Source organism: Neomonachus schauinslandi, chromosome 5 (genome assembly GCF_002201575.2).
Source record: "Neomonachus schauinslandi chromosome 5, ASM220157v2, whole genome shotgun sequence".
NCBI classification, from domain to species: domain Eukaryota; kingdom Metazoa; phylum Chordata; class Mammalia; order Carnivora; family Phocidae; genus Neomonachus; species Neomonachus schauinslandi.
Window position 1 is genome coordinate 38,014,943 of NC_058407.1, and position 13,103 is coordinate 38,028,045.

The 13,103-nt window shown below is 33.7% G+C and overlaps 1 protein-coding gene and 1 non-coding gene across 2 annotated transcripts in view; both read right to left on the reverse strand.

The window, feature by feature from the left end:
* The window catches only part of PTPRQ (protein tyrosine phosphatase receptor type Q), a 201,427-nt gene that overhangs the window by 65,260 nt on the left and 123,064 nt on the right, over positions 1-13,103 (reverse strand). The window contains exons 27-29 of the mRNA XM_044914755.1: positions 11,161-11,282; positions 5,497-5,683; positions 2,122-2,366 (exon numbers count right to left, since the gene is read on the reverse strand). Coding sequence (XP_044770690.1) covers positions 2,122-2,366; positions 5,497-5,683; positions 11,161-11,282 — 554 coding nt within the window. The remainder of the gene's footprint in view (positions 1-2,121; positions 2,367-5,496; positions 5,684-11,160; positions 11,283-13,103) is intronic.
* Positions 10,664-10,770, reverse strand: LOC123324947. Its single transcript, XR_006540124.1, has one exon. It is a non-coding gene; the product is annotated as a U6 spliceosomal RNA (small nuclear RNA).

Here is a 13,103-nt window from a genome sequence, read left to right on the forward strand (position 1 = left end):
CAGCATATACACATAAAACATTTCTGTTTGTATAGACAGAGGGTGATTCACACAAATGTGAATCCCTTCAATTCATTTTATGCTAAAGAAATTGTAGATAGAGAATCTTCTTTTATTTACTTTATTTTGCTCTATAAAACAAAGACTATATTCTTGCCCAGTTTCATTCACAAACACAATTCAGAATATGTTTATTGGAACTAATTAACTTGTTTTCTATACTTCACACTATAGATACTTTGGGAATGTTTTTACTGAATTAAAATTATAATAATATATATGATGCAGTGGGTATGGTAAATAAACTAAGCCTAAAAAATGTGGTTAAAAAATATCTAAAGGAAATATTTATTGAAGTCTGTAAATTTAAGAAAAGAAGTATTGGGAAGCCTGGGTGGCTCAGCTGGTTAAGCATCTGCCTTCAGCTCAGGCTCAGGTCACGATCCCAGGGTCCTGGGATTGAGCCCTGTAGGGGCTCCCTGATCGGTGGGGAGCCTGCTTCTCCCTCTCCCTCTGCCCCACCCCCCCCCACTAGAGCTCACTCTCTTTCTCTTTCAAATGAATAAATAAAACCTTTTAAAAAAGTATTAAAAATGGAAAGTGATATTATGGTGTGCTTCGTTATTTTTACTTCTTTGTGGTACAACCTAACATTTAAGGGAGATAATAAATGAAGAGCTAGGTGAGCTACTCAAATTGTGTTGTACAAAGAAGTCACTTGTAAACCTGCTGAATGAAGATATGCAGGTTTTGATTCAGTAGGTTGGGATGGATGTGAAAATTATATATTTCTAATAAACTCCCAGGTGTTGAGGAGCTACAAATTGCATTTTCTCAACAGTAAGTTAGAGAATTTTTTTTACTGTTCTTTAAATTATGAATTAGTTCTACTTTGTTTCCTATTTTTTCCTCTTGTTTCCTCTGGAGCACTCACAACTTCCCATAACTATAATTCTTTAATCCTTACAAAAATCCTATAAAGAAGTCATTATTCCTATTACTGTTTTTCCTTTTATCTTTTTTTTTTGTTTCAAGTTTTTATTTAAATTCCAGTTGGTTAACATACAGTGTAATATTAGTTTCAGGAGCAGAATTTACTGTTTTTTTAGATAAAAAAACTGAGGTCCAGATTTGAGGCAACTGCCCAGAAACAAATCGCAGAGTCAGGATTTGAACTCAGATTAGTTCATCCTCTTAACCACCCTCCCTATTCTAATAGACCTTCCACAACAGTGGTCCATTTAATGGGATGTGCAACAAGAATCCTAGCAGGACAGATATATATATATATATATATATATATATATAATAAGATATATAGTGAGTGAAGGAAGAAATGAAGATATGTAGATATATAGATATAGAGAAAAACATATGTATATATGAATACAAATTTTAATAACAGAGTTCTGATCTTACACAATAATCATAAAGAACTGGTAGGAAAATTAATTACTAAGCTACCTGAAGTTGGGGTGAACTCTATGTTGCTTAAAAGATGATATTCTGACCTATATAATTCTATTTGAAAATTTTAAGACATACTACAAAAAAAGCATTTTTGAAATAAATTGTGTGTATGTCTGCATGTATATAAACACACATGGATAATTTAGAATTAGGATGTAAAATGTTTAGCTTTAGTAATTATTAGGTGAAAGGCATGTGAATTTCAAACATGTAAATAGTTACTTCTGCCCTTTGCCTTTGAAATTTGCTTTTCCATTTTCCATTTTTAATCACACATAAACAGCTTCCCTTTAGGTAGAATTCTCTCTTTACATATCACTACTCTCTTGCTTTTAACATGCATTTTCTTTCCCCTTTATTTCTGGATTTCTACTATTGTTGTGTGAATCACCCTCTGTCTATACAAACAGAAAAGTTTTGTTGTAACAAAACTTTTTTGTTACCTACATATTTTCATAGTGCTTGCTGTATTATAATAGGAAATAAGCAATTTCATTTCTCTAAATGTTATTTTTTGTTGGCATGTCTCACACAATCCCACAAAAAGATATGAGAAATCTAGTGTGCATCTAAGCTGCAGTATTTTTGAATGCTGAGTTTGTAAACTGACTTTGTAAAATAGGTGAATAATTAAACGCTGTGAATGCTTACACTGATATTATACGTATGTCCACCTTTTAGTCCTTCTAACATCGCAATAACGGATGTGTCAGTTTGCTGGATAATACTGAGGTTGTGAATCTGGACAGCAGTAGGATCATCTTCTCGGTAAACTAAAGCTTGGTATACTTGGATATTTCCATTGGGTTGAGAAGGAGGAAGAAATGTTAACTGAAATTTTGTAACTTCATCTGGTATCTTCTGAAATGTCATATTGTTAGGTGGATCCTTGGGGACTAAAATGAAATATTAAACAATTAATTTTTTAAAATTTGTGTTCTTTTTAATCTCCATATAAAATTTATTTGTGTCAAATTTCTGTTTATAAAATGTGTTACACAAATTATTTAAACCATATATGTTATGGAAACAAGCAAAATGGCTGATACATGTAGGTCACAGAAATCATAATGCTGATCCAGTTAGTTTGGTTATTTATTTATTTTGACTTCTACATGGATTTGCTTTTATATAGAATGCATTTCCATGACTTTTTGTATTGCTTATTTAAAGATAATAAAGACACACAGGAATTTGCAGAAGTGGCACATACAGTCCCCTAGAACATTCCCCCAGGTTTTACCAGTGGTGACAACTTACCTAACTGTAGTTTAATATCAAACCTGGATATTGACCTTAGTACAATACTGTTAGATTACAGATCTTATTCAGATTTCACCATTTTTTCATGCTTTCATACATGTGTGTGCAGTTCTATGCAATTTTATTCCATGTAAAGATTCCTGCAATCATCACCAGAAATAAAGTATAAAACTATTCAATTTCCATAAAGAAACTTCCCCGGCTATCCTCTTGTATTTGCACTCTATGCATCCCCACAACACTAACCATTGTCCTTCATAGTTCTGTCACTTTAAGAAAAACAATAGCATAATGCTTAAGTTCCATCAGGGTTGTTGTATGTATCAATGGTTCATTCTTTTTTTATTACTGAGTGGTGTTCCATTTTGTGGATACACCTAAGTTTGTTTAATCACAGAAAAACATTTGGGTTGTTTCCAGTTTTTTGTTACTACTAATAGACTTGCTATTAACATTCATTTATAGCTGTTTGTGTGAACATAAATTTTTAATTCTCTGTGATAATTGCCCAAGAATATGATTGCTAGGTAATGTGCTCTAAGTGCATGTTTAGTTTTATAAAAGGCTGCCAAACTATTTTTCAGTGTGGCTACACCCTTTTACATTCCCACTAACAATGTATGAGAGATCAGTCTCTGTATCTTTGCCAGCATTTGGCATCATCACTATTTTATAATTATTATTTTATCTGTTCTAGGAGATGCATAGTGATATCTCATTGTGGTTCTAATTTGCATTTCCTTAATAGCTAATGATGCTGAAAATCTATCTTATCATGAGTTTATTTGCCCATTGTATCTTCGTGATGAAATGTCTAGTCATGTCTTTTGCCAATTTTTAATTGGATTTTTTTTAAGTGTTGAGTTTTGAGAGTTCTTTATATATTCTAGATATTCCATTTTATTTTTGATAAATAAAAATTAGCCTAATATACAAAAGTTAAGTATCAGTAAATTATCATAAAAAAATGATACATGTGAGGATAAAATTAATTTATGAATATAGGAACTAGTTCTTACTGTACTACATAATTAATGTTCTTTACATAAATGACTGATTACATGAATATATCTATTTTGATCAAACCGAAATGGATATATCTTCCATACTAAGTGAAGGAATTTCCATGAAGAAGGCTGCTAATATTTGGCTGTCAAAGGTTCAGATGCTCAAGCTTTAGTATCTTTATTTATTATTTATTATCTTGCAAGCAAAAAGAAAAGTAAATAAATAAGAGGGAGAAAAAAGGAGGGGCGCCTGGGTGGCTCAGCGGTTAAGCGTCTGCCTTCGGCTTAGATCATGATCCCAGGGTCCTGGGATCGAGCCCCGCATGGGGCTCCCTGCTTGGTGGGAGGCCTGCTTCTGTCTCTCCCTCTCCCCCTGCTTGTGTTCCTTCTCTCGCTGTGTCTCTCTCTGTCAAATAAATAAATAAAATCTTAAAAAAAAAAGAAGAAAAAGAGAAACAGATAAACACGTTATAGTGCCAAATATCACATATTAAGTGGAAAAATTCATAGCTAAAGTGAAAGTTAAATTGGCTCAACACATATTTTCATATTTGCTGTTATACATTTCTATGATATAAAAATATATTTTCTTTTAATAAGAACTTTCTCTAAAAATCAGATAAGGTTTAAGGTTGGATAAGTGAAATAACTCTCTGAATGATGGAAAGCATTTCCTATTCTCCAAATATCTTTAGTTTTACCTCTAAAATTCTACTCTTAGAGATTTAGTAATAATTTATTTAACCATGATATCTTTGTGAGAGGTAGCACATTAAGATTTGACAATCAGTGCTTTATGGTATGAGTGAGAATAAATCCAGCAGCATCTTTCCTAACAGGTAGGATGTGGGAGAAATGCAAAAAGTATAAGAAAATAAATATCTGGGATATATGTGGCAGCAAAATGGAAACAAATGAAATTTTAGGGTGCTGAGGATAAGATGTTATCTTTATAGAGTATATAACATAATGAAAAGACTAGCTAAAAACATGTTTTACCTCCTATACTTACCTTACAGATAGCAACAAATAAACTATAGCAACACATCCCTTCATGTGCTCTTTCCAAAGATATATCTGGTGGCAAAGAACATCAGGAGTCTGAAGGAGGATAGGGCAAGCAAGTTCTGGGAAGCTGACTTTCCACACTTAATTCCTATTGGTTACAAACTTAATTCATTCAGACCCTGTTCATAGGAACTTGAGGAAATCTGTATGGATTCTGACATTTATTAAATAGGTTATATAATAAAACATGTCATTTGATTAGGTGAGGAAAACAGATATGGTAAGCATGACCTGGATTCTAATTTTGAGTTCCAGATTATATAATGATAGAATATTATTACTTTAATGTGCATTTTAAACCATGGACAGAAATAATTAAAATGGGGTTTTACATGAAGTATTATTGACCATAGACCATTTGAAAAATCATCTCTTAGGCAAGGTAACTCAAATTTCTGAAATAGTTAGTGCTTCAATAAATACAAAAAATACAATTAGGACATTATTATGAACTAATTTGTTTCTCTATTTCCAAGAACTGATTATTCTACATAATTCCACTTTGCCTAAAAAATGTAAATAGAAAACTTCACTTTTGTCAGCTATGGTGAATCACTGAATTTTATATTTTATACACTTTAAAAATTTCTTGTAACGCATACCCTTTTTAGGGGGGTGGTGTGAGAAATTCTAAGAAAGACACTTAAATCTCAATCAGCTTTTAACAGTGATGGAAAATATGCCTTACCTGATTCTAAAGTGGTAACAATCACTTCAGCACTTGACTTTCCTTCTACATATGCAGCACTTATGTTTCCCGTGAATGCTGTGATCACCACAGAATACCTTGTGAATATTTTCAAATCTTTAATTTCTATGGTCTTATTTTCCTCATTTGACTTGATGAAGGACATATTAAATTCATCACTATCTACCTATAGGAAAAAAATAGCTAGTAATTAAAGGAAGTCGCACTTGAGATCCAAATCGCCAAAACATAATACTACAAAGCTACATGTGGTATATTTATCTAGCCAAGATTTAAATTATTTTTTTCTTGCAGTCATATTGTCCTGGGAAATCTAAAGTGCCACTTTGTCTACTTATAAGCAATTATTTCAACAACTGAAAGTAAAAGAAAAAAAAATCACCCAACCAACCACAATCAACCCATCCAATGAACAAGCAAGTATTATCTGTGTCAATGAAACTCTACTTTCTACTGTGATATTTTATAGGAGAAAGAATACAGGTTTTGGTAAATCAAACATTAAAGGTTCAAATCCCAACTTGGTCATGTAATAGTTCCTATAGCGTTTGACAAATCACTTATGTTCTCTGTGTCTTACTGTCTGTGTATGTAAAGCTAGAGTAATAATATCTATTCATAGTGTTTGGTGAGACTTAGAAAAATAGATCTGAAGTAGCTGGCACAGAGATTTTGATATTTTTTTGACCATGACCTACAAAAAGGAAACACATTTTGTAATATAACTCAGGATATGTGTGTATTTATACTCATATATATATATGAGTATACATACATACATGTGTATATATATATACACACACATACATACATACACTTCTTTATAACTTAAAAACAATTTTCAGAAATGCAACTTCTTTGGGTGTTGAGTTTAATAAGTTCTTTATAGATTTTGGATACTAGCCCTTTATCTGATATGTCATTTGCGAACCATGAGAGAATATGGACTCTGAGAAACAAACTGAGGGTTCTAGAGGGGAGGGGGGTGGGGGGATGGGTTAGCCTGGTGATGGGTATTAAGAAGGGCACGTACTGCATGGAGTTCTGGGTGTTAAACGCAAACAATGAATCATGGAACACTGCATCAAAAACTAATGATGTAATGTATGGTGATTAACAGAACCTAAAAAAAAAAGAAAAGCAACTTCTTTCTGAAATGCATTTGGTATTTTCTTCTCTTTTAAATTTTATTCCAGCTCATTTAAAAATTTTTGGTCATGATTGTAGTTTGAAAAACTCCCATCTAGCACTATGCATGGCACTGGATAAGGACTCAATTAATTGTGGATGTTATAATTATTAGATGTGCAAAAATGAGCATCCTTAGGTGTATTAAACATAGTCATACAGTGTGTCAAACAAAGTGTGCCTTTGATGAAGAGTCTGGCCTATTCACTGAAGGGATTAAACATAGCTAAAGTTTCTAGCAATACAAAGAAGGGTTTTTCCTGAGATGAACATCAGAAAATTTGAAATCCTACAATGCATGCTACTCCCTAGTATCTGAATTGAAACACTTAAAACCAGATTGTATATACTGTTCACAGTACTAAGCTCATTTTCAACTTGACCCTCCCTTGTACCTTTGAAAGGTTTCTTGTTCAAAATAGTCTTCAAATGCTCTTTTCTAAGAACTTTTTGAACTGAAAGATGTTTCTATGAGAAACACAGCAAAAGGCTGATAAATACCATACGCATTGCAAAGTCAAATAGATTGTTCCCACCTTAGAGCATTGAAGGCAGTTGCCTCCTTTCTCTAAAGTGGCAGAAAAATAAATCAGCATAGGAATACTATTGATCAAGTGCATGTTCTCACTGGTAGAAAGTGTGTGTGATTCAGTTAGCTGTCAGCATTTAAATATCACATAAAAATCTAGCTTTTTAAATTTTCCTTAAGACTAGGATTATATTCATGCTGGGTAATAATTATCTAGAGATGAGTGATAGTTGACTTCTACAATGGGGCATGAGTGTCCAATTCATCACTGCTTCACCCAACTGGGTGAAGTTTATGTTACTTGACTGACCTCTATACCTCTTTGGATTCTGATTTTATAGAGTTGAGGTGAATTCCTCAACATTCCATAGTTATTTAGTAGCTGAGATAGAATTTGCTCTCAAGTCTTTCAAGAATCCAGAGCTCTCTACACTACTACACTGGGCCTGATCTTATAAAGTAAAATTAAATTATTTTAATGTCTTCCATTAAAATAGTACATACCTAATATTGAGTAGTAAAAATACGACATAACGTGCCTGTGATCTACTGTATCTTAAAAACATATTTAATAAAATCCAAAAAGAATGTTGGGTCCTCAAATACAGAATGTATCAAAATTCATTTATCTTTCTTCACTAAATCTACTCTGTCGTCATTATTGTTAATCATTGTTTGTCCACACACCCAGGAATGAAACCTCAGACCTTTTTGATTCATTATTTCCCTTCCATCAATTTCAAGCTTATTTGCTCATATTATATTTGATCATCTATTATTATTATGAAATGTGTCCCATTATTTTTGCAGTATGGTAGTTTTATAGGCAATGTCAGCAACTCGACTTTGATTCTATTTTCTCTCCTTTTCCTACCCCACTTGCCCCCTTCCCCCCCCACGCACACCTTTATTCATTCCTCAAGTCCCACAACCAATTTAACCTGCTCTGTGAAGTCTCCATTGTATCGTATGCCCCTCGTAACAGGAATTTTAATTACTTTGCTAGTTTATATTCCAAAAAAAACTGCATAGCTCACATTCTATATTTACCTGTTTATATTCTGGTGTCTCCCATAAGAGTGTGAGTTACTTATGTTTTGTATCCTTTTTTGGTGAACAGAAACAATAAATGTTTGTTATTTTGAAAAACATGAAGGGAACGATGAACAAAGGACTACAAAATGCATGAATTTCTGGTAGTATCATCCAGGGTGATATCTGTGCCCATATATCTTTAAGACTGTCAAGTTTTGCTTAACTTGATTCTTTTAGGAAAAAAAGTTTTATGTCCCTGTGACTAGGATTTAGCAAAGGCCAGGCTCACAGCGTAAGTCCTAAATTCAATGACATGTGTTCTTCCCTGGCCTAGGATCCGATCATTCTTGAAGGTAGATAATTATAAATCCATGAAATGAGCTGCAGATAAGCTCTATAAAGACAATGACCACATCAGACTTGTTCTAGGTATCCAACACCTAGCACAATGCTGGCATGTTGGATGTATTTAAAACCATGTGTCGAATGAATAAAGGAAAGAAGGAACTAAATGACAGCCTTGTTCCAAGAACCCGGGGAAACTACAAAGTACTACAATCTATTTGAATTCTTGTTATCTTTGACCTGAAAGGTTTGGATGAGCATATATTTCAACTTGGCAAATTTTATTTGCTACTTGGTGGTTTTTCCTTTCTCCTATCACACCACCGTCTACTGGCTGTAGCCAGGTCTTAACTATTTGAGAAGCTATCATCTCTGTGCCTCAACTCCCCTTTATTCAAAATGAAGATAACATATTTACAGTAAAATGTTAGATAAGATAAGGTAAAGCTATGGAGAGGCTACTGTGTAACTGATATAAAGTAAGCAATTACCATGTTAGTCATTCTTCTCTCTTTCCCTTGCTTATTTTTAAACTCAGTAAGAATATTAAGGAAATGAGGTTATAAATCATTTTAAAAAATATTTTATTTTCCCTTCCTTTAAGCTCAAATTTCAAGAGAGAACTATTTTCATTAATAAGGTGTCTTTGACAGAACAGAGCATTATCATTTTGTGATTTGCTTTTAATACATATTCCCAGAGCATTTATCATGTGTGTTGATTACTTTTGGCTAATTACAAACTAAGTCTTCACAAATATGCTCTAAAAAGGAACATAAACAGAAGACTGAATAGGAGTACAAATGCACCAATAATCCCTTAAATTTTCTTTTAATCATGACAGGTCTTTTGAGATAGAAGCACTTCCATTTTAGAAATAACATAAAGACATAATAAAATTATAAACATTAAACAAAAGGTAGGTAGAGACATCAAGGAAGTAGGAGAATTCACCATAAATGACTCAATGCATTAGATGCCACGAGAAGAGAGTGGTCATCAGGCCCAGTAAAACCCAAGCAGGGCACTCACAAGGTTTTTCCAATCCTAATCCTAGCTAACAACTCTGCATTATTTACATTGTTAAGCACCTTGTTTAAGGTGAAAAGCTTGACTCTCATGTTTGGGTTTCCTTCTGTCTGGATGGCTACTCCAGTCTGGTGCTTTTGGTGGCCTCTTGTTTAAATGTTAGGATTCCCCAGGATTCAATCCTCAGGTTAGTTCTTACAGAAGAGGTTCTTAGGCTACATGTCCCATATTTAATCTCATCCCTTCCTATCATTTCAACTATCATCTAAATACCAACACTTCCCAAATCTGCAAATTCAGATCTCCTCTCCTAAGCTCCAGATCTATATATAATAGTGCTAAGGGAGTATCTTCACCTGGAGGACTCCTGGGCATCTCAAACTCAGTGCATCTAATACTGAATTGATTCCTTTCCTTTACAAATCTATTTCTCCTCACAATTTTCCAAATCCTGTATCTAAAAGTCATCCTCGATTATTCCTTTCACTCACCATCCACTGATTTTTTCCCACCAAATTCTGTAGACGTAAATTATTTTCCATTCCATTCCCTCACTACATTTTCTCTGTCCTTATCTTTTCTTACCCAGTTATTCTTATAGTGTCCTGTCCCCTTGCCAAATTTTGCACTAAGACTGCTCTATCCTCAGCAGGGCAACCAAGCTGATCCTAGAAGATAGAAATCTCTATCCCAACACTGCTTTAATTCCTCAATTGACACCCCACTGGCCTTATCATAAAACTCAAATTCCATTACATGTTAGACCGTTGGCCTTCTAATCTAGCTTCTGTCAGCACTTTTCTTGAATGCTTTGACCAAGGATTCCTGAACTACTTGCTTTTTCTTGAATGAATCTTACTTCTCACACTCTTAGTACCATTTCTCTCTCATGGTCTGCTTCAGGTGTTTTTCACAATTAAGCTCCGATATTACTTTATTTGGGAGCTATTTCTTCTAATGCCTTCTCCCTTCACCTTTTGTATTATGAGGTTTTTTCTTACTGTATTGTTATTATTGTTTTTAAATATGAAATGCTTCATGAATTTGAGTGTCATCCTTGTGCAGGGGCCATGCCAATCTTCTATGAATCTTTCCAATTTTAGTATATATGCTGCTGAAGTAAGTACTTTTTCACTGTATTTTAAACCAGTGTATTATTATCAATTTAACCACTTTTTTACATACATTATTTATACCCTGGGGATAAATATGACAATCATGCTAATAATACTTTACTTACATTTATTGAGCCATACTTACATTTACTGAGCCTTACTCAGGCAATGTTTAAAGTTCTTTATGCATATTTTCTAATTTAGTCTTCACAAAATTTCTGTACCCTGGGTACTATTATTAATCTTTACCTTACAGATGTGGATAATGAAACACACATAGGTTAAATAAGTTGCCTGAGGTCTAACAGAACTAGGATTAAAATTCAAATAGTCTGGTTCCCAAAATGTGTATTCTTAATCACTCTCTACACTGTCTTTTGCATAAGGTAAGATACACTTTACCGATTTGACATCAATCAGATAGAATGTTGGTCCAGTAATGGTAGCAGGTTCACTCCAGCTGATGTTGATGCTAAAAGGTGATGTTGCTACTACATACACACTTTCAGGAGGACCATCTGGAGCTGTGAAAATAGAAAATCAGTTACCCTGGGACATCTGAGTTAGTCTTTGCTATAATAATAGAAAAGGCCATGAGAAAAGGATAGTGATAATGAATTAATTATACATTAATTTATAGTTCACAGCATGCTAAAGGCATTGGCAAATCAAAAGATGTAATTCCTTTCAAAATAATTACTACATATAAGAAACTTCCGGGCGCCTGGGTGGCTCAGTTGGTTAGGCGACTGCCTTCGGCTCAGGTCATGATCCTGGAGTCCCGGGATTGAGTCCCGCATCGGGCTCCCTGCTCAGCGGGGGGTCTGCTTCCCCTTCTGCCCTTTTCCCTCTCGTGCTCTCTGTCTCTCATTCTCTCTCTCTCTCAAATAAATAAATAAAATCTTAAAAAAAAAAAAAAACTTCCACATGAGAAATTAATAATCATAAATGTATGATTTTTAAATGCAATATTTTGAAATTATTACTGTTGCAAAATAAATCTTTTTTAGTAAGTGCTTTTATTTAAAAATAGATTGTCTAATAATGTTGTTTTAGGAAGACCTGTAGAAACATGTTTGACTACAAAAAAAGTGAAACTGGAACAAGGGAATTATATTTAAAATTGGGTTGCTTTTGTTGTTTTCACAGAGGGAGTAACATAGGAAATAGGTTATACAACTGATATTATCACAAATGTAAATGTTTCCTGAATTCATTATTATTCCACACAACTTTAATTTGTCCTATTTTTATTACTGTTGTTTTTTATCAAGGGTGCAAAACAAGAGATAATATTTTAGGGAACTGACTGCTGAAAACCCTTGTGTGAATTTTCAATTTGTGAAACCGCTAGGAATTAGAAGAGTTTTTAGTATGTTAAGAAGGATTTAGTCACCGTTGATTTGACATACATTGAACTAGGAACACTGTTATGCATATCTCTGTCCTCCTATGGCCCCTAGTCAATTCGAGGGGCATTAAATACTGGGAGATAAGAATTTTCCAGTTTTTCTAATTTTTAAATCTACTTGAGGAAACACTGCTGAATAAATATTATTCCACAGATCCTGAGAAGGTATAAAGAAAAAGATTATTAAAATATTTCTTTCCTCAAATAATTTATAAGAGCAACAAATTGTACTAGCTTGGTCAAACAAAATTTCTGGACCTCAGCTTCCTCCTCATATGCATATATCATAGTGTTTTAAAAGAATCATGAATTCAAAATGTGTGAAAGTGGCCACTTGGTTTACTATTTGGCCCATCATTGTCAATTAGCACAATATACTATAAGAAAAGGCTAAGTTAAGGTAAGGACTAATTAGAAATACAAAGAATCTACTGTGAGTGGGCAAAGGGCAAAGTGGTGAATACAGACGGGGCAGGGAGTCTAGGTAAAGTTGCACAGAGTAGATGGGAATTGAATAGGCTTTGAAAGATGAGAAGGATTTCAATAATCAGAGGAGTAGGGTTAGGGGCACTTCTTTGCTAAGAGGATCACAAGCAAAACCACAAAGACACAAACAGCAGGGTCCACAGACAGATAGAATTTTATCACTGTAGAAGTGTTTTCCTTGGTAATCTTATGTTTATTATTTTATACATTCAAAAATATTGTCCTAGGAAGGAGTCCACACACTTCATCAGACTGCCAAAGGAATCCATGGTACAAAAAAGATTCAGAATCCCTAAATTCAAGGAATACAGATATCACAGAGAGACCCATGTTCATATGGTAAGGAACACACCTCAAATGGGCTTTGGGAACTAAGTTAGGTTATTATGCTAAAGTGTTTGAAGCTTATTCTTTAAATAATGGAATGCCACTGCAAGTTTTTGAAAAG